This window comes from Erythranthe guttata, chromosome 1 (assembly GCF_056151865.1).
Source record: "Erythranthe guttata isolate IM_541 chromosome 1, IM_541, whole genome shotgun sequence".
In the NCBI taxonomy this organism is placed as follows: domain Eukaryota; kingdom Viridiplantae; phylum Streptophyta; class Magnoliopsida; order Lamiales; family Phrymaceae; genus Erythranthe; species Erythranthe guttata.
The window spans coordinates 6,248,151-6,273,984 of record NC_142533.1 but is presented as its reverse complement, the minus strand read 5'-3'; the positions used below and the strand labels follow the sequence as shown (position 1 = coordinate 6,273,984).

Here is a 25,834-nt window from a genome sequence, read left to right as displayed (position 1 = left end):
CGTGAATGTTTGGTCTGTATTTGATCATTTCGGCGTGTAGGGTTTCTTGGTGGCTTTGTGAAGAAGAAGGAGGAGATTTTTAAGTCGTGAAATAATGAAAGGAGATTTCTGGGGTTATGTATTTTATTTGGTCTTGAACAAAGGAATTTTTTTTATTTTTTTTAATATTTTGTGTTTTTTATTTACTTTTGAATTTCATTAAGGGTAAATTAGTATTTTTATGTTGGAGGTCTTGAACTAATAAAAAAATGGGATTGCATATAACGGCCGCCAATTCTAAATCCAGTAAAAAAATTCAGAGATTAGTTCAAAATTTAGAGACGTTTGATACGGGCCATTCTGACCTGGATGAATAAATATGAACTGAGAAGAACCAGTTCACTACTATAAGAAATGATGCCGAACTACGACCTCCGAATGACGAGTTGGCAACGCCGTGACTCGCATCCCAGTATAAAAACGACCTAAAGCAGGCCCAAATAACAAAGGCCCAAAACACTTGACTTGAGGGAAGGGCAAACCCTAAAAAAGGAAACCTTGGATGCCAAGGTTTCATCATCTATAAATAGAGGAATCATTATTTACACACACACCTTTTTGGATATAATTTCACTACGATAATATATATACACTTATCTTTTATATATCACTGACTTGATCGTCGGAGCTTTCCCGCCGAGAACTCCTCCCGGCGTTGCAGGTATTTTCATCGGAGTACGGATCAAGGTGCCTTGAAGAAGACGGAAGCCCCACGGACCAAATCAAGTGGCGCCGTCTGTGGGAAAGTTCTAAAGTTTTGGGTGCACAACTTCCAGGAAAATACTATATCTGCCCCTGGAAGTCCAGATCTGAGCTATAAACGTGGAGAACAATGGAATTAGGAGACTGTTGGGTTTCGGGCACGTGTACGCAGCGGAAAACAAAAATTTTATGCGATTTAAACGACTTTAAAGCACATAAGCACATGCCCGACAAATTAAATCAATTAATTGCGTACATTTGCGCTTCCAGCGAAATTAAAACAACAACATGCTTGATTACTTAATCGAAATTAAATCAATTAGCATGCTCGCGTTTAAATCAAATAATCATGCTCGCAATAATAAAACCAATTTCATGTAGACACATAAAGTCATACAAGTTTCTTATTAAAACGAACATGCATATATTAATTTAAACGTAACCGAATCGAATGACAATAGATTCGAAACATTACCTCTTGAAGCGTGAGGTAGGCGCACTTAGCAAGTCGAGATTGCTACGGAAACCAATCCGTACAATCGGGGCAGCAGCGGTGCAGCGGCAAGAGCGGCGAGACGGCCACGGCGGCGCGTGAATCTCACGCGCAGAGAAGATGGCTAGCTGCTCTTCCCACTCCTATTGATCCAATCTGTTTGCTGATCTGAAATTACAGCCTTGCTCCGACTTCCGTATCTCCATGCGTATTTACTGGATAAATAATTCCTTCTGGACGATGGTAGATTTATGAGTCGTGAAGCTGCTGTCAAAATTTCACGTCCATCCGATCACCGGTTGATTTATGGCGAATTTTCTCGCTGGACAGCGCAGAAAATCCGAGAGCAGTTTTTCAGAATTGCCTTCTCGCATCTTCGATTCTTCAATCTTCCTCCTCTTGGATTTCACCTCGTATACTTCGATCTACTAAACACGTGGCACTAGACACGTAATAGTCAGAATAACGGAAGAAAAGAAAGAAGGAAAGGAATACCGAAAGAGATCGGCCAACGGATGGCCGATTCCGGCGATTTTCCGGCGACGATGGCGCGGTGGCCGAGGGGAGATGGCCGAGCGTGAGAGAGGGAGCGGCTAGGGTTTTGGACGTGTTGTGTGTTTGTGCAAGACCTATAAATCATGTATTTATAGTCCCTTGCATAAAACCCTAACGGGCTTAAGTTGGACCGGGCCCAACAGCTCAAGCTCGTTAGTTCCTTCACTTGCTCGTCTCTCTCAATTCAATGATCGGAAAATCGTAACAATTACATATTCGGATTAATTATAATGTCCTCGTCATTACGAGTGCCATCTTTCATTTTCCAACTTTCCAAAAGTGGAAACCCTAGTTCAGTGCACTTTCTAAATTTGGAAACTTCCCGATTTAGAAAGTTCACTACAACTTTCGCCTATTCTTTTCCTTTTCTTATTCTCATTCATAATTCCAAATTACGAATGTTGGACCCAATCATATTGACTTCCAATCATGCAAAGATAAACCATTTTATCTCTGACCGTTTATTCAAAGATCTCATGTGCACGAGCAGTGTGACCCTCGATGGTTCAGGTGTAAGCTAGCCGTGGGCCCACAACCCTTTGTGGTCAAAACTCGTCCCCTTAGAGTTACGATTAAGATGAAACTCGTTTCACCTTAACCACCCAACGAATCAAGATTGGCGTCTAGCAACTACGCGTCATGATTCCCTAGATACAAATGAAGTGCCTGCAAGAACCTTCAGATATAGTTAACGTACAGTACGGTCCCTTCGATTCATATGTCCCGATCGAACTAGAGGCATTGGTTCATCGAGACCTCTTTATATGTTCGATGACGGTGCGATCGTTCTAAGTGTTGTAATCCTTACGTGCATGACTTAGAGAATCGAATTCTCTAATCATCACTTAGTCAGCTCTGGCCAGAGACTTAGAATGATTACAAACTTTCAGAACACACAGGACATCCAAGACTATTCTAGCGATCGAATCCCCGACTACAATGCACAGACCTCCCACTAGATTTCGGACTGCACGAACACTGGCCCTTGGGATGGTCCTCGGTGGAACTCAGGGACAGGTCACGATACAGCTGGTCCTCTAGTGAAGTCACGGTGATGTCTAGGTCATAAGGACTAATGGTGTACAACTATACCATAGATATCTCTACTCGATTATTGGGAACCACTTAGAGATTTCTAGGGTGAGGGAGTTCAGTGAACTCGTCAACTTACGAGCACCCACTTATGCATGCCGATATCACAATACCGTTTACTGATGAGATGCAGTACACATACACTAAGTGCTAGTCTTAATGGGAAAGGCCGATATCCTCATTAGTGGCGTAACCCTTCGACTAGGAACACGTTTAACAGTTATAATACTTAAGTAAATATCTCACGATCCTAACGATCAATTACTAGTACTTGTAATAACTGTAAGGACTATATCTATGCTTGTGACAAAGGGACAAAGATATAGAATGCCAATGTGTTTTATCATTAATACGAATAAAGGTTCGTTTATTACAATAATAAATACGAAAGACCACAGCCACAGGTTGGCTTGTTGGTCACCTACTCTAACAATCTCCCACTTGACCTAAAGCCAACTACCCATAAACCGCAATCCCATCGACTCTCGATGTTTCTCATGGACCGATCTTGGTAAAGGCTTCGTGAAGGGGTCTGCAACGTTCTCTTCCGAGGTGACTCGTTCTACCTTAACTTCACCTTTATCAATGATCTCTCGGATCATATGATACTTTCTCAGAATATGCTTCAACTTCTGATGAGATCTCGGCTCCTTAGCTTGCGCCAAGGCTCCGGTGTTATCACAGTACAACGGTACTGGATCACTAGCATTAGGAATGACACCCAACTCTTGGATGAACTTCCTTATCCAAGTCCCATCTTTTGCAGCTTCGGACGCTGCAATGTATTCCGCTTCGGTAGTGGAATCGGCCGTCGTTCTTTTCTTGGAACTCTTCCAACACACGGCACCACCATTAAGCGTGAATATAAATCCAGAATTCGACTTTGAGTCGTCCACGTCCGATTGAAAACTAGAGTCAGTGAAACCCTCTAATTTCAACTCGGCACCCCCATTGACCAAAAATATATCCTTAGTCCTTCGCAAGTACTTGAGGATATCTTTCACGGCTTTCCAGTGAGCCGGGCCGGGGTTAGACTGATATCTGCTTGTGACACTCACAGCATACGCAATATCGGGTCTCGTACATAGCATGCCATACATTATGCTTCCTATGGCAGAAGCATAGGGCGTCCTTTTCATCTCCTCGATTTCACTAGGTGTTAGGGGACACATAGATTTCGAGAGACGAACCCCATGGGACATTGGCAAGAATCCCTTCTTGGATTCTTCCATGCTAAACCGTTTCATAACGGTGTCTATGTACAGGCTTTGGGATAAGCCAAGCATCTTTCTTGCTCTATCTCTATAGATGCGTATTCCTAATACATAAGATGCTTCTCCCAAATCCTTCATTGAGAAACGTGTGGACAACCATGCTTTCGTTTGCTGTAACATTCCTACGTCATTCCCAATGAGTAGAATGTCATCAACGTAAAGCACTAGAAATATTACTGCCCTCCCACTAACCTTCTTGTATACACAAGGTTCCTCCGGATTCTTCTCAAAATCAAACTCTTTGATAGTTGAGTCGAACCTAATGTTCCAACTACGGGATGCTTGCTTCAATCCATAAATGGATCGCTGGAGCTTGCAAACCTTTTGCTCACTTCCAGAAGATATGAAGCCTTCCGGCTGCGCCATGTAAATTTCTTCCTCAATATCTCCATTAAGGAAGGCGTTCTTCACATCCATTTGCCATATCTCGTAGTCTTACCACGCAGCTATGGCCAGCAAAATCCTAATGGACTTCAGCATCGCGACTGGCGAAAAAGTTTCCTCATAGTCAACGCCTTGCCTTTGAGTGTAACCTTTCGCTACCAATCTAGCTTTATAGGTCGATACCTTTCCATCCACTCCAATTTTGTTCTTATAGATCCACTTGCAGCCTATAGGAACAATTCCCTTAGGTGGATCTACCAAGGTCCATACCTTGTTGGAGTACATGGAGTCCATTTCGGATTTCATGGCAGTTAGCCAATGTCCCATGTCCGCATCCGATACGGCCTCATTGTATGTTCTTGGATCTCGTCCAAGATCAACATGATCTTCATCATTTTCGAGGAGGAATAACCTATCCGGCATTTTCCGAACTCTTTCGGATCTACGTACCGTAGGTTCATGAGGTATATTAGTGGTTTGTTGTATTGGTTCGATTACTTGTTCTTGCGTTTGAACTTCACTTTGTGGTTCTTGAACTACTTCAAGTTCTATCATGCTGCCCTTTCTATCGGATAGAAATTCCCTTTCCAAAAAGGTGGCATTTCTCGAAACAAACGTCTTTGCTTCTTTGACATAATAAAACTCGTATCCCATTGAGTCTTCGGGATACCCCACAAAATAGCACAAGTCGGATTTACTATCCAACTTATCTCCCACTAATCGCTTCACATAAGCGGGACAACCCCATATCCTAATATGTTTGTAATTGGGTTTCCGGGAATGCCAAAGTTCATAAGGTGTGGATTTAACTGCTTTGGTGTTAACTCTATTCAGCAAATACGCGGCAGTACGAAGTGCATGACCCCATAAGTATGCCGGTAAGTTTGTGAACCCCATCATTGACCGAACCATATCTAATAAAGTTCGATTCCGACGTTCGGATACTCCATTAAGTTGAGGAGTTCCCGGTGGAGTCCATTGGGACTGTATCCCATTTTCTTTTAGATAGTCAATGAACTCGATGCTCAAGTACTCTCCACCACGATCGGATCGCAGCTTCTTAATACTTCGTCCGAGTTGCTTTTCTACTTCATGCCTAAAATCTTTGAACCTTTCAAATGTTTCAGACTTGTACTTCATCAAGTACACATACCCATACCTAGAATAATCGTCGGTAAAGGTGGCGAAGTAGTTATATCCACCCTTCGCACTAACACTTAGTGGACCACATACGTCTGTATGGATCAAATCCAAAAGACCCTCGGCTCGTTCCATTTTCCCTTTGTAGGGTGACTTGGTCATTTTCCCTTTAAGGCAAGATTCACAAGTTTGTAGTGATTTCACGTCCTCCAAAGAGAACAATCCTTCACTGACAAAATCGTTCATCCTTCTTAAAGAGACATGACCTAATCTAGCGTGCCAAAGTTGTGCGGGGTTTTGATCTATCTCCTTACGTTTTGCTGATTTTCGCCTTAGGGGCCCCCACTACCTTCACCAACTTCGAACTTGCTGTTTGGGAAGGGAACTCTTTCCTTTATCTTCTTTTGGGAAGAACTCTTCTTTCCAAAAGTAGCAGCAATGAGAACAAACTTCTCTTTCTTAATGGTGGACTCGAAACTGACCAACATGTTCATTAACTCATCCAAGGGAGGATCTAGTTTGTTCATGTTGAAGTTCACTATGAACGATTCATAGGAACTAGGAAGAGACAACAGGATCAAATCCAACGAGAGCTCGGCCGGGAGGGTGACATCGAGATTCACTAGCTTTTCAAGGAGAGTGATCATTTTGAGACAGTGCTCGTGGACCGAAGTCCCTTCGCGCAGTCTCGCCGTGATCAACTCCTTTGTAGCAGCGTACCTCGATGCCCTAATATTCTCACTATACATGCTATCGAGATGAGCCTTTATATCGAAAGCATGCAAGTGAGACTCATATTTCCTCGCAAGCGCGGGCTCCATGGCGGCTATCATATAGCACCTAGCATGAGTGTCATCTTTCTTCCAAACTTCATAAGTTTCCTTTTCAGCATCAGTCGCTGTAGCAGGTATAGTGGCGGGAAGTCTCTCGTTCAAAACATAGAGACGCCCCTCAACAGTTAGCGCAAGCTTAAGACTACGCAACCAATCTAGGTAATTAGGGCCATTGAGTTTATTGTCGAGGATTGACATTATGGGATTCTTAGACATAATTATCTGAGACATATAGAGAAGAGGATTATTAGAGATTCGCGTTAAATGATTGTTACAATTAAATGTTTGGACTTATGTTATTTAATTGTTCTCCCACTAATTTTATCGAGTTCCACTTCCCTCTAGTAGACAAACGAGAAAACTGATTTTTCTTAATGGGCTTTAGGTCCAATAGACAAATATAACCCGTAGTTAATCTAGCCCGATTATATTTGCCCAAAGGTAGATCACAATCAATCATATCCACAATATGACCCTAAATTAATTTTCCTCACACTTGATAATGACCTAAGTTAATCTCGCGAATATCAAAATCGTCGTGTGTCAAGTCTAACCTACCAATCAAAGATGCTCATAGAACTTGATTATGCCAAACTAATGCAGTCCCTAGTTAATCTAGCCGACCACGTTAATCCAACATAACCCTTTTCTATGGCTACCTTCATCATTATGTCAATTGAATTACAGCTTACTCTACCATAGCACTCCCCGCTAACACGGCTTACTGCACTATAGTAAAGGGCTACACATAATCCAACCGTTGGCAGAAGGAAAGAAATAACTCAACAGATTGGGTTTTTCTTTATAGCTTGAAATGATTCTTAATTGAATTAAGAATGAGGGATTTTATTTAAAAGTTTTATCTCATCAGAAGGTTTTGGATTGGTCTATGTGATTCCTACATCTATGTTCTCTAAAGGTATATGGAAGCGCATATTGTCCTAAGAGGAACATACGACCTAATTTCATAATTAATTACATTAATTAATTATCGAGTTTTTCAAAATAATTATAGAACCTCAACTAGCATAAATCATTCAAATAATGTTGAGGTACTACTAATTAAATTGAATATATAATCAATATTATATATGTGTTCTATTAATTGAAATCAATTTAACAATTTAAATTAATTAATTAATCTAACACCTATTTACTAAAATAGATGATTGTCGATCCAATTATCTAATTGGGATTAATTGAAAATAATTTTCCAAAAATTAAAATCAATTTGTTTTAAGTTTAATTTTAGAAATCTGAAATAAATTTTGTTTGTTTTTTTTTTTTTTTTTTTTTTTTTTTTTTTATTTTCAGTGAACCGGTTCGGCCCAACCGGTCTGACCGGTTCGGACCGAAGCGGTCCGGTTCTGTCTGGTCCAGCTGACCCAAATCAGTGGGCCGGGTCAGTCGGACCGAGAACCGGTCTGACCAACCCGAATCCACGTGGATTCGGTCAACTAAATCGTGCACAACCATCGAACCGGCCGGTTCGACCGGTTCGATCCGAACAATTAAAAAAACCGATGTTTTAAAACAATTTCAGATCCGATTTTCCAATTTTAAACAATTTTAAAGCTGGAAAAATTCTAAACAATATTTCAAAAATATTTTAAACTTACGAAAACTCCCAATTACATAATACGACTATCACTACTTTAATAAATCGAACATGCATATTAAAACGAACGCAATTAATTGCGCAACGAGCTCTGATACCACTCTTGGGTTTCGGGCACGTGTACGCAGCGGAAAACAAAAATTTTATGCGATTTAAACGACTTTAAAGCACATAAGCACATGCCCGACAAATTAAATCAATTAATTGCGTACCTTTGCGCTTCCAGCGAAATTAAAACAACAACATGCTTGATTACTTAATCGAAATTAAATCAATTAGCATGCTCGCGTTTAAATCAAATAATCATGCTCGCAATAATAAAACCAATTTCATGTAGACACATAAAGTCATACAAGTTTCTTATTAAAACGAACATGCATATATTAATTTAAACGTAACCGAATCGAATGACAATAGATTCGAAACATTACCTCTTGAAGCGTGAGGTAGGCGCACTTAGCAAGTCGAGATTGCTACGGAAACCAATCCGTACAATCGGGGCAGCAGCGGTGCAGCGGCAAGAGCGGCGAGACGGCCACGGCGGCGCGTGAATCTCACGCGCAGAGAAGATGGCTAGCTGCTCTTCCCACTCCTATTGATCCAATCTGTTTGCTGATCTGAAATTACAGCCTTGCTCCGACTTCCGTATCTCCATGCGTATTTACTGGATGAATAATTCCTTCTGGACGATGGTAGATTTATGAGTCGTGAAGCTGCTGTCAAAATTTCACGTCCATCCGATCACCGGTTGATTTATGGCGAATTTTCTCGCTGGACAGCGCAGAAAATCCGAGAGCAGTTTTTCAGAATTGCCTTCTCGCATCTTCGATTCTTCAATCTTCCTCCTCTTGGATTTCACCTCGTATACTTCGATCTACTAAACACGTGGCACTAGACACGTAATAGTCAGAATAACGGAAGAAAAGAAAGAAGGAAAGGAATACCGAAAGAGATCGGCCAACGGATGGCCGATTCCGGCGATTTTCCGGCGACGATGGCGCGGTGGCCGAGGGGAGATGGCCGAGCGTGAGAGAGGGAGCGGCTAGGGTTTTGGACGTGTTGTGTGTTTGTGCAAGACCTATAAATCATGTATTTATAGTCCCTTGCATAAAACCCTAACGGGCTTAAGTTGGACCGGGCCCAACAGCTCAAGCTCGTTAGTTCCTTCACTTGCTCGTCTCTCTCAATTCAATGATCGGAAAATCGTAACAATTACATATTCGGATTCATTATAATGTCCTCGTCATTACGAGTGCCATCTTTCATTTTCCAACTTTCCAAAAGTGGAAACCCTAGTTCAGTGCACTTTCTAAATTTGGAAACTTCCCGATTTAGAAAGTTCACTACAACTTTCGCCTATTCTTTTCCTTTTCTTATTCTCATTCATAATTCCAAATTACGAATGTTGGACCCAATCATATTGACTTCCAATCATGCAAAGATAAACCATTTTATCTCTGACCGTTTATTCAAAGATCTCATGTGCACGAGCAGTGTGACCCTCGATGGTTCAGGTGTAAGCTAGCCGTGGGCCCACAACCCTTTGTGGTCAAAACTCGTCCCCTTAGAGTTACGATTAAGATGAAACTCGTTTCACCTTAACCACCCAACGAATCAAGATTGGCGTCTAGCAACTACGCGTCATGATTCCCTAGATACAAATGAAGTGCCTGCAAGAACCTTCAGATATAGTTAACGTACAGTACGGTCCCTTCGATTCATATGTCCCGATCGAACTAGAGGCATTGGTTCATCGAGACCTCTTTATATGTTCGATGACGGTGCGATCGTTCTAAGTGTTGTAATCCTTACGTGCATGACTTAGAGAATCGAATTCTCTAATCATCACTTAGTCAGCTCTGGCCAGAGACTTAGAATGATTACAAACTTTCAGAACACACAGGACATCCAAGACTATTCTAGCGATCGAATCCCCGACTACAATGCACAGACCTCCCACTAGATTTCGGACTGCACGAACACTGGCCCTTGGGATGGTCCTCGGTGGAACTCAGGGACAGGTCACGATACAGCTGGTCCTCTAGTGAAGTCACGGTGATGTCTAGGTCATAAGGACTAATGGTGTACAACTATACCATAGATATCTCTACTCGATTATTGGGAACCACTTAGAGATTTCTAGGGTGAGGGAGTTCAGTGAACTCGTCAACTTACGAGCACCCACTTATGCATGCCGATATCACAATACCGTTTACTGATGAGATGCAGTACACATACACTAAGTGCTAGTCTTAATGGGAAAGGCCGATATCCTCATTAGTGGCGTAACCCTTCGACTAGGAACACGTTTAACAGTTATAATACTTAAGTAAATATCTCACGATCCTAACGATCAATTACTAGTACTTGTAATAACTCTAAGGACTATATCTATGCTTGTGACAAAGGGACAAAGATATAGAATGCCAATGTGTTTTATCATTAATACGAATAAAGGTTCGTTTATTACAATAATAAATACGAAAGACCACAGCCACAGGTTGGCTTGTTGGTCACCTACTCTAACAGAGACACCATCGCCCGAAACTTACAAAAGAAATTAGATGCAGCAGCTCGCGACACGCCCATTGCCGATCCGTCGTCTGTCCTGAAGGATAAGTCAGGATGCAGCCTGGTCACGCCCGAAAAAGAAGGCCAGATTCCTCCCTTCTCGGGCAGTCCTTCTTTTGAATTTGAAAGTGGTGAAGCCATTTCGAAAAAACCGGTCACAGCCCCGGCTCAACCTCCTAACGAGCGTATGTACACCAAAGACGAGGTTGAGGTCATGATCACTACAGCCATCCGGAATTACACTCAGTCTTTACCCCAGGGTAACAGACCTTAGGCGCCCCCCGAACGAAGAGCGAGCTGAGGATGAGTGCGATAGTTACTCGGAAAATGGAGAAGGCAACAGTCAAGGCGTCAGGACCGAGGTCGATAGTTTGAGGCGGGATATAAACGAATTAAAGGCTTTGCGGAGCGGTTTAACACGGACTCCCAAAGAGTCTAGCCCCTTCGCTAAACATCTCGATAATGACCCTATACCGGTTAATTATCGACCGATTTTATTTGAATACAACGGCGCGTCGGATCCAGCTGAACACCTGAGCCGATTCAGTAACACAACATCACTCCATCAACTCACTGAAGGAGTAAAATGTCGCGCTTTCGTCACCACTCTGGCTGGGCCAGCTCAAGCCTGGTTCGGTATGTTACCGCCCGGAAGCATACACTCTTTTGGGCAATTTTGCCAAGACCTTCATGAATCAGGTCGCTAGCTCAAAGAAATGTAAAAAGACCTCGTTGTCATTGTTCAGCATTCGACAGAAGGAAAAAGAAAGTCACCGGAACTACATCAAACGGTTCACCTCAGCTACTTTGGAAGTTCCCACTACTAGCGACGAGGTACTAATGGCAGCTCTTTCACAAGGTCTCAGGGATGACGAATTCTTTCGGGCTCTAGCACTGGAACCTTCACACGATTTCGATAATTTATTGGGAAGAGCATCTAGGTTCATTAACCTAGAAGAAGCTCGACAGCAGAAAATCGAAGAGTCTCAACAAACCTTGAATATACGGGCCAACGAAGTAAGGAAAAGTAGGGAGCCCCCGCTACCACGAAGAGATGTGATGCCTGGCCGAGGCACTACCACAGACGGTAAAGGATCCCGATACCGGTCATATCAGCCCCTCACGGCACCCTTATCCCACGTCTTATGCGCAATCGAGAAAAGAGCTGACTTGCACTGGCCCCGATTCGCCCGAGAAGAGCCCTGCCGAAATCCGGCACTGGGCACCTTTTGCCGTTTTCATAACGAGTATGGACACACGACAGATGATTGTTCGCATTTGAAAGACGAGGTAGAACGTCTTATCAGAGATAATAAAATCGAAGACTTTGTAAAGGTGGACCCCCCCCCCCCCCCCCCCCCCGAGGACAAAAGCGCGAGGCTCAATTCGGAAATCCTGCCCGGGTCCCTCCTCCGCCACCAATACCGAAACGAGGGTACATCCAGATGATCTCAGGAGGACCCACAGGAGGAGATACCCACCGAGCTAGATGATGCCACCTCGGCAATCTCAAGAACAACCATGAAGTTTGCCAGATCTCCGCAGCAAAATGTCGCCAATATCCCACCATCTCGTTCGGACCTGAAGACGAAGCAGACCTCGATGATTTTCATTGTGATCCTCTCCTCATCACAATCAATGTCGGTGGATATGACGTGGCCCGTGCCTTCGTCGACTCAGGAAGTTCTGTTGACGCCATATCTTATGAATGTTTCCAGCAAATGGAACTCGATCTCCCAATCTTCCCCGTCACAACCCCGATATTCGGGTTCACGGGAGGGTCCTTGATGCCAATCGGGCAAGTTAAAATCCCCGTCACCTTAGGGGCACCCCCTCGAACACGTACACAAACTGTTAATTTCGTAATTGTCGAAGGGTCCTCCAACTCGTACAACATCGTGATAGGTCGGCCAATGATGCACATCTTCCGGGCGATCCCTTCGACTATACACCAAAAACTTAAATTCCCGGTTGATGGGGTAATAGGAGAGGTCAGGGGTGATCAAGCTCAGTCAAGATCTTGTTACGTCGAGATGGTTAAATGGCAGAAAAAGGACGACGTAACACTTTCACTAAAGAAGACCTAGGGGATGAGAAGCGCCCCCGGATTGACCCAGAGGATAAAGTTGCCCATGTACAACCCATGGATGAATTAATGACAATTGACCTTGTCCCCGGCATGATGAAGCAAACCCGGATAAGCAAAGACCTAGAACCGTCTTTCCGATGTGGACATTTTCGCATGGCAACCAAACGATCTGATCGGCATCGCACCTTACACCGCTGTACACAGGCTTAACTTACGACCCGAGTGCAAACCCATCAAACAGAAGCGGCGACACTTCGGCGCCGAGAAAGATGAGATTATTAAACAAGAAGTCCAGCGATTATTGGATATTGGACACATTCGGGAGATCCAATTTGCCACATGGTTATCTAACGCAGTACTGGTCCAGAAGACCAGTGGGCAGTGGCGGATGTGCATTGATTTTCGGGACCTAAACAAGGCATGCCCAAAGGACGATTATGACGCCTCCTCGGTCCATCAAGGAAGTACAATCCCTAGCGGGAAAAGTAGTGGCCTTAGCTCGCTTCATATCACGGATGGCCGATAAAAGTCTGCCTTTCTTCAAAATTCTAAGAAAAACAGCTCAGTTCGAATGGACCGAGGAATGTCAACTCGCGTTTGAGGCGTTAAAGGATTCGCTCACTCGCTTGCCCATCCTTAGCACCCCTGAGAGGGGTGAAACCTTATTCGTATACTTATCGGTGGGCGATGAATCGATTAGCTCAGTCTTTCTCAAAGAGGTAAATAGCCAGCAACGACCGATCTATTACATCAGCAAAATCCTCACTAACTCGGAAACTAAATACTCCGAAGTCGAAAAAATTGCGTATGCACTAGTCCTCACTACACGGCGGCTCCGACCTTACTTCTTATCGCATACTATGGTAATCCGTACGAGCCTACCACTCCGTCAAACTTTAGGCCAACCCACAGCTTCAGGGCGAATTGTCAAGTGGGCCGTCGAGTTAGGGCAATACGAGATTCAATATCAACCTCGTACCTCGGTCAAGGGACAAGCGTTGGCAGACTTCATCCGAGAAACCACTAGAATACCTATGGAAAAAGAGTGGAAAGTCTATGTAGACGGGTCATCTACAGTGACAGGAGCAGGGGCAGGGATCATAATCATCGATCCTACGGAGATAGAAGTCGAATGTGCTATCAAACTACCACGGGTTTCCAATAATGAGGCGGAATATGAGGCATTTATCCGAGGTATGGAAATCGCCCAAGAACTCGGTGCACGGGTGGTGCAAATAAACTCCGATTCCCAATTGGTAATACATCAGTTAGAAGGAGACTACGAAGTTAAAAATGATAGGATGAAAGGATATGTGAACAAAGCAAGAGCGGTACAAGAAACTTTCGAGACTTGCACCGTGCATCAAATCCCGAGAAACGACAACCAACGAGCTGATTTTCTCGTTAAAATCGGGTCATCAGTTGTCGATTGTGTCGAAAGAAAGATCTCTATCCTTATTGCCCCCACTCCGATCCCTGGGATCATGATGATCGACGAAGAATCCGACTTGCGAACACCTTTGTTCGCATATTTTAGAGGAGAACGAACTGGCACAAATAGAGAACAACACCGCTTGGCCTATAAAGCCATACACTTTTACGTGCGCCATGGGATATTATATAAAAGGAACTTTACCACGGTGGAAGCGAGGTGTTTGGGAAACCAAGAGGTAAAGCATGTTCTCGACGAGGTACACCGAGGGGGTTGTGGTGAACATGGGGGAGCTCGGGCTCTCATACAAAAGCTATATCGGGCCGGTTATTATTGGCCCAGCATGAAGAAGGACACCCATCAATATGTCCAACGTTGCATACAATGTCAGAAGTTCGCTCCACTTATCCATAAGTCGGGAGAAGAAATGACCATTATGAGCGCCCCATGCCCCTTTGCTCAATGGGGAATCGATCTGGTAGGACCTTTCCCACAAACGACCGGCAGGAAAAAATTCCTCATCGTTGCAGTGGACTACTTCACCAAGTGGGTCGAAGCGGAGGCCCTATCAAAAATATCGGAGGATGAGGTCATGCATTTTATTTGGAAGAACATTTGCTGCCGATTCGGCCTGCCTCGGAGCATCGTATCGGATAATGGCACCCAGTTCAATGGCAAGAAAATTCGCGCATGGTGTGAAGAGATGAAGATTACACAGAAGTTTGTGGCGGTCGCACACCCCCAAGCCAACGGACAAGTTGAATCCACGAATCGAACCATTGTCAATGGCTTAAAAAAGAGGATAGACGAACTAGGTGGGAGTAGGGTGGACGAGGTACCCTCAGTCCTTTGGTCTTACCGAACCACCACCAAGGCTGCCACCGGCGAGACGCCATTTCAGTTAACCTATGGGACCGAGGCAGTCATCCCAGTGGAGGTAGCAATGGACACACTTCGCATAACCACGTTCGATGAAAAGACAAATGATGATGCCTTGAGAACACAGTTGAATGAGATCTTCGATTTGCGAGAAGCGACATACTTACACATGGAGCGAAGTAAGAACTTGATCAAGGCTCGATATGAGCAGGGGGTTCGGTCTTGCTCTTTCCAGATCGGTGACCTAGTCCTACGACGAGCTGACGCCCTAAAACATACAGGGAAGCTGGAGGCTAATTGGGAAGGACCATATGTGGTCACAAAATGCCTGGCCGGCGGTGGATACGAGCTGGCATATATGGAGGGGAAAGCATTGCCACGAGCATGGAATGTAATCCACTTGAAGCGTTTCTTCGCATAAAAAAAAAAAAAAGAAAAAAAAAAGAGAGAGAGAAGAAGTAACACATTTTGTAAGGCAAATACCATCAATAAACATTTGTTTCACGAGCTGGGCTAGGCCCCGTGGTTTTTTCTCTCCTTATTTGGAGGGTTTCCACGTTAAAAATTTATGTGTCATTTATTTGAGGCGTTAAATCGCGTAAGAAGTGAGGCGTTAAATCGCGTAAGAAGTGAGGCGTTAAATCGCGTAAGAAATGAGGCGTTAAATCACGTAAGAGATGAGGCGTTAAATCGCGTAAGAAATGAGGCGTTAAATCGCGTAGGAAATGAGGCGTTAAATCGCATAAAAAACGAGGCGTTAAATCGCGTTAAATCGCGTAAAAACTAGTGTTGAAGGGCCTCCTCGGTTGTCTGAACCGATCGAATGGCGGGAAGAAGTGAATCCTGTTGAGGATCTAGTGGGACATCCGAGGAAGGCCTCGTAGTAGATCCCGAGCATGGGGAGGAGGATGTGACAAGCCAGAGCCTCCACGAGGTGGGAGGTTGTTAGCAGTGTCACACTCCCCTGAGCAGATGTCTCAAGGCCATCATGTGCGCTACGTGATTGTGTTTGCCTTCCCACAGACGGCGCCAAAATGATGATGCTAAAAAGTAGATCACCTTAGATAGTTGAAGTAGGATGAGCTGGAAGAGCAGCAACGAGATAACTCCCACGAGGAGACAACTCGCTCCGTCCTATAACCCGTTGCGAGGCAACTCCCACGAGGAGCCAACTCCCTTGGGTCTACGAAACCACAGCGAGATAACTCCCACGAGGAGACCACTCGCTCCGTCATATAACCCGTTGCGAGACAACTCCCACGAGGAGCCAACTCCCTTGGGTCTACGAAACCACGGCGAGATAACTCCCACGAGGAGACCACTCGCTCCGCCATATAACCCGTTGCGAGGCAACTCCCAAGAGGAGCCAACTCCATCGGGTCTACGAAATCACACGAGATAACTCCCACGAGGAGCCAACTCGCTCGGTCCTACAAACCCGTTGCGAGGTAACTCCCACGAGGAGTCAACTCCCTCGGATCTACGAAACCACAGCGAGATAACTCCCACGAGGAGACCACTCGCTCCGTCCTACAACCCGCAGCGAGACAACTCCCACGAGCAGCCAACTCGCTCGGCACTACAAATCCGTTGCAAGGAAACTCCCACGTGCAGCCACCTCGCTCGATAATAAAACTCGCTGCGAGACAACTCCCACGAGGAGACAAATCGCTCAGAGCGACCTCAATCCGCACGCTCCTCAGTCGCGCGTCATCCAATGCTCCTACAACTTCGCTGCGAGACAACTCCCATGAGGAGACAACTCGCCCGAAATTCACTATATAATCGCAAGCTCAAGTTAGCACGATTACAACCCTATAACCACTTAGAGATATTAGGGGAATCTATATAGCCTGGCCAGCTTGATTACTCAAATTTATCTACTTGTTTTCGATGGGTCATTCATTAAAACGTGGCCACGGTCGAGGGGTCTGAAATGAGGAAGCACAAACAACTGTGCATCGCCGTTCGACAAGAAGTCTGGAAAAACGTCAAAGTCTGTGAAGACAACCATGGGCTCTGTAGTTCTCATCTCTCTCATGGCCACAATTCCGGAGCCCATACTCACACATGTGCAGTCACCAGCCCCAAGCTCCAAATAAGATGTTGTCTCTGATCCGCTGGACAATATTCTGGTTGAAAGTGATCCTTCCATGTCTAAGGCAAAAGATGTTGGTGGCGAAGACCATGTCGCAATTGAAGAATCTACTTTCAGCGCCCATGCACAGCTTCCCCGGCCTCAAAGGAAGTTTGAGAGCAATTATGGTCTTGAGAATGAGTCATACGCTTCGAGTGGCTACCAATATCTTTCTGAGCAGACTTATGCTACCTTTACTGCCGTACATCCAACTAGATCTGAGTCATCAGAATCTTCACCAGAGTTCTAACTTTATGTTGATTCTCTATTGATTGGGTCTCGCGGTTACTTGCGAAGGGAAAATTTTCAATATGGCTCCTGAAATTGAAGAAAGATGTTTACTGGTGTACGAATCAAATCACTGATAAGCCCTTTGTGTCAATGACACCATAGCCGTTGTGATCACTGTATGCTGGGTTTCTCTGAAGCGTCACTCATGATGTCTTTATCAACATTGGGGAGTATATCTTTGCTCAAAATGGAGCTCTTGCTAAACTCTCGCAGAAAAAGTTGAAGTGATGCCTACCTTTTCCCTCGTTGATCTAACATTCCTTGTCACCACATTTTTTAGAGGTTGCTCTCAAGGTGAAGAAGAGTTTACTTAATGCTTCTGGACCCATGACATCTGGTTGCTCCTGAAATTGGCTGTATCAATGAGAATTTTACAAAACTTCACGTGAGGATTACATCTGTAACTCCTGCTTTGATCAATGACTTTTATAAGTGTCCAAACGGGGTTACTTCCAAACCTTCTGTTTCTATGGACACTCTGGCCTCTGTTCTCACTGCCAAAGTTTTGAAAAAATGGCCTGGTCCGAAATCTGCTTCTTATGTCTCTAAGCTGGCTCAACTGTATTCGGTCATGTTCAAGATAGGCATTTCCAACTGGTCTCCCACTAACCACAATGCCACTCTCAATCCCACCCAAGCTGAATTTTTATGGTGCATCACTCATGACCATAAAATCAATATTGGTGATTGGATTTTCAATCAGATTGGTGTGTTAGCCAATTCCCGAACCGAGCGTGAGCATCTGCCGTTTCCTTCTTTGATATATCAGCTCTTGATCAAACAAGGCCTGCCCACTCGTGATGCCACTCTGTTGGATCCTCCTGGCCGTCCAATCACTATCCATGGTAAGGTCCTTTCTGAACATTTTGCTGATCTGCCTCCTATCAATCATTCTGTTGTTCAGACGGCCTCTCGCGCGAAAAAGGATCCCATTGTCTCTGCTTCTATTTCATCGCCAGTTGACGTGGTCACCAAAGATGAGCTCACTCGTTTTTAGGAGTCTATCCAGGCTCAGCTTGCTCAGGGATTTTTGTCTATTCAGGATCAGCTTCTTAAGACTTTGGCACAGTCTGGTCGGAAAGGGGGAGTAGCAACAACTCCAGATAAAACTCCGCATGCCCCAGCAAAAACTTCAATGATGAAGCGGCAGTCCACAACTGCAAGGCAAAGCGTCCAGCAATTCTCATGATAATGATCAGCTCTCCGACTATGATTATAGGGAAGTTTCCTTGAAAAACCTTTTTGTTGTCCTTTTTGAACTGCTTAAATTTATGTCTTATTTAGGACTGTTATAGTTATGATTACTTTCATGCCTTTTGGATATCACCTTGGTTATCTTTATTTTGTGCCTTGGGCTTGTTTTGGATAACTTTGTGCTGCATGAAATTTCTCTGTTACAACATCTATGTGTTGCAACTTCTGTTGTACTAACAGTATGTGATGCAGGGGGAGTTAATCATTCCTGCAAAGAGAGAAAATCTCATATGCAGGGGGAGTTCTTGTTAAATATGGATTCTGACCAATCTATGCCAAAGGGGGAGATTGTTGGCGCCATATTTCCGGCTATTGAAGATCGAGGAAATCCGCCAAGTTTTGGAATTAATAGATTGGCAAAGATTTGTTTTCCATATTTATTTTGGAATTTATTAGAGTCCTATTCTTATAATTCTTCTATTAGGACTTAGATTTATTTCCATGTATTGTATTCTAGTTAGGTATCTTTTGTACTTATCTAGAATAGAAGTAGAAATCAACTAGGATTCTATTACCTAGTTAAATAGATTTCTTGGGGTTCAAGTTAGGTCTTAGGGCTTATTTTCGTGGCTATATAAGCCTCCAAGACATACAAGAACCGTGGGCATTATTTGGGAGAAAAACCACTTCATAGCATCGAAGTTTTGCCAAGGCGTTCTGCGAAGCAGGACTGTGCCATCGTTGCACTGTGCCAACATATACAGATTTGATGTATAGATCTCAAGGGAGATCAGCCGCGTTTTCTGAAGGGAGTTCAGGCTTGAAGAAAGTTCAAGGCACGCGGAGTGGAGCTGCTGTAGAGAGAGACACGGAGTTCGAGTTGTGTACAAGAACGGCATATTACATAAAGAGGGAGTCTTTAGTGTTTTTAATAAGTCCTATTAATGTACACTGTAAATCTGAACTAGTGAAATCGTGTTTGCAGGTCCACGTGGATGTAGGGCACATTTGTGTCTGAACCACATTAATTCCTTGTGTTCATTTATTTGCTTTAAGTAGTTTATAACTGTGTTAACACAAGAATTATCGTTGTAACTGAATACTGTTTCCACAACTTACCTGTTACAACTTAGGTTAATTGATTTCTATAGGCATATAAATCAACAATTGGTTTCAGAGCCTCTCACTAGATATACATAGTGTGTGATTTTGGGAATTTGATTTATTTGCATTTTATCTTCCATAGGAACTATGAATGCTCATATGGAAGGCGGTTCCACGACTCGCCCGCCACTGCTTACTGGAACCAATTACTCTTATTGGAAGACCAAGATGAAGATGTTCATCAAGTCAATGGATGAAGATGCATGGCGCACAGTTCTGACTGGCTGGAAACAACCTGTTGCCACAGATGAAAAAGGAATTCAAATTGAGAAACATGAAAAAGACTGGAGCAAAACTGAACAGTTTGCCGCAAATATGAATTCCAAAGCATTGAATGCCATATTCAATGGAGTTGATATCAATCAATTCAAAATCATCTCAGCATGTGAGTGTGCCAAAGAAGCATGGGAAAAATTACAAACAGCTTATGAGGGGACAACCTCTGTTCGATTATCAAAACTTCAGATGCTTGCTACTCGTTTTGAGGATCTTCGGATGGAGGAAACTGAAACCGTGAGCGATTTCAACTCCAAACTATGCGATATCGCAAATGAAGCCCATGGCCTCGGTGAAACTTACCCTGAAGTAAAACTTGTTCGTAAAGTGCTAAGATCTATGCCAGACCGGTTCGCATATAAGGTGACTGCTATAGAGGAGGCAAGTGATGTGGACTCACTGCGGCTTGAAGATCTGATCGGAAATCTACAGACCTTTGAAAACAAGCTGAACATCAGTAGAATGGATAAAGAGAGAAAAATCGCTTTACAAACCGTGTCTGTTGCGACACCATCCGTGCCCTCAACTCCCATGACAGCACTCGAAGTCAAGCTAACAAAATCCATGTCTTTAATAGCCAAAAACTTCGGAAAACTCGTGAAAATGAATGGACATCCCAGAAGTCCTACAAACAAGCAAGAAGTTAGGAAGGGGATTCGATGTAGAGAATGTCGTGGCTATGGTCATATTCAAGCTGAATGTGCAAACACTCACAAGAAGCAAGGAAAATCACTTGCTACAACCTGGAGTGACGATAACTTTGAATCTGATGATGAAAGTGAAGCAAGTGATGCTGAAACAAGTATTGACTTCTGTGGTACATGCAGGGTTACTGGTGTGACAAAAAATGATGTCACATGCACTGAGCCGCCACACCTCAGGTATGCTACTCGTAATCTCGAGAATCATAGAAATTTAAACACAATTTTTTCGCCCACAGGAGAAGAAGATTCAGAGAATGATGAAGAATGCTCCATTGAGATGATTCAACAGTAACTGGATGATCTTCTAAAGAAATGTCATGAGGTTGGTGATGAAAACAAGCGTTTGAAGGAGAAAGTAAAGGAACTGGAAGAGGAGAATGAAGCAGTTAAAGTCAACCTGAAGGCCAAAATCGATGAGCTTGAATTGGAAAATGAGGTACTCGAGGTAAAACATGATTTTGCTTTGAAAGATATTGACAATCTAAAAGAATTGCTGAGACATTTGCGAAACAACGATTGCAATAAGACAAAGCAGATCAAGAAAAATCCTGAACCCTGCCTCAACCTGAAGTGTGACAACTCCCCTGTCCCAACAACGTTGAAGGCATCAGTCAGTAAGTTAAATCGTACTACGATTCTTCCTTCAAACAGGTTAGATGAAATTTTAAAGGCTCATCCCTCAAATCCTGATAAACTTGGTCTTGGCTATATTGGGAGTAAGTTCGATGGTAAACCTAATCCAAATCGAAAAATTAATTTTGTGAATAATACTGTCAAACCTACTCCACAACATGTTGCCTCACAGTCTTATACAAAAAAGTTTGTGCCAACTTGTCATTTCTGTCACAAAGTAGGACATGTTAGGCCAAAATACTTTAAAATATGGAAATTGATAAATAAGAGTTTAGCATATCAATCATCCAATTCCGCTGCATGGGATCACAGTTCCCAAAGAAGATACTCTGATAATAAATGGATGAATAAGTATAATGCAAACTGCTTTCCTGCTATTCTTTCTTTAAAAGCATGTACTACGAACTCTTGGTATTTTGATAGTGGTTGCTCCAAGCATATGACAGGTGTACCTAATCACTTAAAGAACCTGCAAAATATATATGGTGGACAAGTTACTCTTGGTGATGGAAACAAGGCCTTTGTGAAATGAGAAGGTAACTTGGATGTTGGAGGATTACCTAACCTTGACAACGTTTTGTATGTAGAGGGTTTGAAATCAAACCTACTCAGCGTAAGTCAGCTATGTGATCTATATGACTCAGTGTTGTTCACCAAGCGTAAGTGTGAAGTGTTTGATCGAAACCACAGGTGTGTTCTATCTGGTTATAGATCCTCTGATAATTGTTATAAAATTGATCAAACTAACCAAGTTGAACAGTGTCCCCTCGCCACCTCTGATATCACAGATATGTGTTATCATCGACTGGGGCATTTGAATTTTCAGGATCTAACACGAAATATCAATGCAGGTTGTGTGAAAGGTGTTCCCCAACTAAACTCCAATACACCAGATTTATGTGGCGAATTTCTAATGGGGAAACAAACTGAGAGCATTGGAAGAGAAATACCAGAAGACAAAATCATAGAAGTATCAGTGCCGACATCTTATGTCACAACTGAAGACTGGTAAAGAAGGTATGAAAACTTGCAATAAGCCCAAGGTTGACTACCATGAAATGGTCAGGTATGTCTATCTCACTTCCATTGTTGAACCAAAAAACATCAAATAAGCAATTCTTGATGAATTTTGGGTGTTAGCCAAGCTTGAGGAACTTGAGAAGTTTTCTCGAAATGACATGTGGGAACTGGTTCTGAGCAACGACAAGGTAAAGCAACTAGATGATGAGATATTTATCTCACAGAGCAAATATGCCAAGAACGTGGTAAGTAAATTTGGGTTGAAAAAGGCAAAGCCTTTAACAACACGAATGACCTCAATTGAGAAGTTGGGACGAGATTGTGACGGCACAGGCGTTGATTCCACACTATACAGGAGCTTGATAGGAAATTTGTTTTATCTTTCTGCTAGTAGATATAGTATTTGTTTCAGCATAGGTATTTGTGCTAGGTACCAAGCAAGCCCTAAAGAGAGTCATTTGAGTGATGTAAAGTGCATTATCCGATATGTTAGTAGAACACCCGAATTGAGAAAATGGTATTCAAAAGATAATAACAATTGTGTTGCAGGGAACAGTGATGTTGACTGGACAGGAGATGTGGAGGACAGAAGAACCATCACAGGAGGTTGTGTCTACATGGGTAACAATTTGATATCTTGGTACGGTAAGAAACAAAATTCCATCTCCTTATCTAATGCTGCGTGTGAGTACATAGCTGCAGGTAGTTGTTGCACTCAACTTCTTTGGATGCAACATATGTTAAATGACTATGGCTTTCATGAAAAACTCTTGCATATCTTCTGTGATAATGAAAGTGCCACAAATATCTTCAAAAACCCTGTCCAGCATTCTAGAACCAAACACATAGATCTTCGACACCATTTCATCAGGCAATTAGTTGAGCAGAAACGTGTGACTATAGATTATGTGTCCACATACAATCAATTAGCTGATATTTCTACTAAGCCCCTCTATTTCCTTAGGTTTGATTCCTTGCGTAAAGCGCTTGGAATTTGCCATGTGCAAAACTGATTTTTTTATGATAAGTGCAATTAATGTTTGTGTCCGGATTGCACTTGAATTCTTTAATCGGACATTATATGTGTCACCTATAAATGTGACATCATTGTTTTTGGACTAGGAATGATTGGAGGTTCATTTTGACTAATTGTTTGTGTGTTAGTTTTTGTGAATTAATTTTTGTTTCCACGAATTAACCATAATAGAAGTGTACTGCCCCCTCTATCGGGAGTGATCAATGACTATGACCTCATTCATCTCAAAGATCATACCTCTATTGGGAGAATTATGCTACCGCATATGCATCTCTGACTTCTATTTAAAAGCTATGTGGATTCTTAAGGAGGTTGCCCTCCTAATGTTTGCTTGAACATCATATCAACAAAAAAATGGAGGAGAAGAGAAATAGTTCAAATTCAAAAAAAAAAAAAAAAAAAGGGAGAAGAAAAATAGTCCGCATTCAAAAAAAAAAAAAAAAAAAAGGGAGAAGAAAAGTTGGGATGATATTCAAGCATATATTAGGAAATTTTCCTTGAAGTCCACGATCGAATTGCTGTGCTAATCGCATACGCATTCATAACCCTTAAAAATTACCTAAATTATGATTTCTTGAGTATGGTTATGGGGTTATAGTTATATCGTGCATCCAAGAGTTTGCTTGGTGGCCTTCTATTGTGATTTTCCTTAAGATTATCTAATTAATTCATGAAAACCAAGCCCTCAACTTTTAATCTTGTGATCTTCTTGATTTTCTTTTCCTTAAAAGATGTGTTTTTTTTTTTTTCTTCTTTTAAAATCTTTTTTAATTTTTTGTGGGCTTTGTGAATTTTTTGGCTACTAGTTGTCTCTGGCCACGTGGCTATGGCCATGTCATCTGCCTTCTCTATTTTTTGATGTTTCGTGTGGAGAATATCTTGTTCGTTACTGTTCACGGATTTTGTGGGATCGATTTGAAAATATCCGGTATTTGAAGAGTCCTCTCTTTTTCTGCCTCTTTTCTCGGTCCTTGTGTTTTAAATATCTGCCCCTTCTAGGGTTTCTGAGTTTATTGTGGCCTCTGGCTGACTGTTGACACATGGCTGTCTTGATACGTGATCTGTTTGAATCTTTGAAGAAGCGTGTGGGAATATACTTCTGTTTTATCATGATATTTGTGGGATCTGTTATCATCCTATCTTTAGGGCTTCTAAAATTTCTCAACATTTCTTATACTCGACCTCTCTGTCCAATATCTCTCTATGCTTTTCGAAAGCTACTCGTCTCTTCTCTTTTTTTTTGTGCTCCACAGATTTACTATGGAAAGAGACAAATCGGTCGAGGGGTCTGAAATGAGGAAGCACAAACAACTGTGCATCGCCGTTCGACAAGAAGTCTGGAAAAACGTCAAAGTCTGTGAAGACAACCATGGGCTCTGTAGTTCTCATCTCTCTCATGGCCACAATTCCGGAGCCCATACTCACACATGTGCAGTCACCAGCCCCAAGCTCCAAATAAGATGTTGTCTCTGATCCGCTGGACAATATTCTGGTTGAAAGTGATCCTTCCATGTCTAAGGCAAAAGATGTTGGTGGTGAAGACCATGTCGCAATTGAAGAATCTACTTTCAGCGCCCATGCACAGCTTCCCCGGCCTCAAAGGAAGTTTGAGAGCAATTATGGTCTTGAGAATGAGTCATACGCTTTGAGTGGCTACCAATATCTTTCTGAGCAGACTTATGCTACCTTTACTGCCGTACATCCAACTAGATCTGAGTCATCAGAATCTTCACCAGAGTTCTAACTTTATGTTGATTCTCCATTGATTGGGTCTCGCGGTTACTTGCGAAGGGAAAATTTTCAGTATGGCTCCTGAAATTGAAGAAAGATGTTTACTGGTGTACGAATCAAATCACTGATAAGCCCTTTGTGTCAATGACACCATAGCCGTTGTGATCACTGTATGCTGGGTTTCTCTGAAGCGTCACTCATGATGTCATTATCAACATTGGGGAGTATATCTTTGCTCAAAATGGAGCTCTTGCTAAACTCTCGCAGAAAAAGTTGAAGTGATGCCTACCTTTTCCCTCGTTGATCTAACATTCCTTGTCACCACATTTTTTAGAGGTTGCTCTCAAGGTGAAGAAGAGTTTACTTAATGCTTCTGGACCCATGACATCTGGTTGCTCCTGAAATTGGTTGTATCAATGAGAATTTTACAAAACTTCACGTGAGGATTACATCTGTAACTCCTGCTTTGATCAATGACTTTTATAAGTGTCCAAACGGGGTTACTTCCAAACCTTCTGTTTCTATGGACACTCTGGCCTCTGTTCTC

General features: G+C 42.8%; 2 protein-coding genes across 2 annotated transcripts; both read left to right on the top strand.

Moving 5' to 3' along the window:
- The first annotated feature begins 9,094 nt into the window (after positions 1-9,094).
- LOC148772704 (uncharacterized) lies at positions 9,095-12,788 on the top strand. The gene is made up of 5 exons (XM_088815414.1): positions 9,095-9,156; positions 10,660-10,886; positions 10,969-11,332; positions 11,448-12,036; positions 12,237-12,788. Exons 1-5 carry the CDS (start codon positions 9,095-9,097, stop codon positions 12,786-12,788), a joined length of 1,794 nt encoding a protein of 597 aa, XP_088671540.1.
- A 7,186-nt stretch (positions 12,789-19,974) lies between these two features.
- Positions 19,975-22,512, top strand: LOC105953426 (uncharacterized). The gene is made up of 3 exons (XM_088812814.1): positions 19,975-20,991; positions 21,178-21,595; positions 22,088-22,512. The coding sequence occupies exons 1-3, from the start codon at positions 19,975-19,977 to the stop codon at positions 22,510-22,512; spliced, it is 1,860 nt and encodes a 619-aa protein (XP_088668940.1).
- The last annotated feature ends 3,322 nt before the right edge of the window (positions 22,513-25,834 follow it).

What these genes read in the sequence shown, in the direction of transcription:
- LOC148772704 (XM_088815414.1), top strand. Translation starts at nt 9,095, where the DNA reads ATGGCCGATTCCGGCGATTTTCCGGCGACGATGGCGCGGTGGCCGAGG. An exon ending in CCGAGGGGAGATGGCCGAGC is followed by an intron (nt 9,157 to 10,659) that starts GTGAGAGAGGGA and finishes CTACTCTAACAG; the next exon opens with AGACACCATCGCCCGAAACT. An exon ending in AAATCGAAGACTTTGTAAAG is followed by an intron (nt 12,037 to 12,236) that starts GTGGACCCCCCC and finishes GAAGTTTGCCAG; the next exon opens with ATCTCCGCAGCAAAATGTCG.
- LOC105953426 (XM_088812814.1), top strand. Translation starts at nt 19,975, where the DNA reads ATGAATGCTCATATGGAAGGCGGTTCCACGACTCGCCCGCCACTGCTT. An exon ending in ACTTCTGTGGTACATGCAGG is followed by an intron (nt 20,992 to 21,177) that starts GTTACTGGTGTG and finishes GATCTTCTAAAG; the next exon opens with AAATGTCATGAGGTTGGTGA. An exon ending in TATTGGGAGTAAGTTCGATG is followed by an intron (nt 21,596 to 22,087) that starts GTAAACCTAATC and finishes TTTTGTATGTAG; the next exon opens with AGGGTTTGAAATCAAACCTA.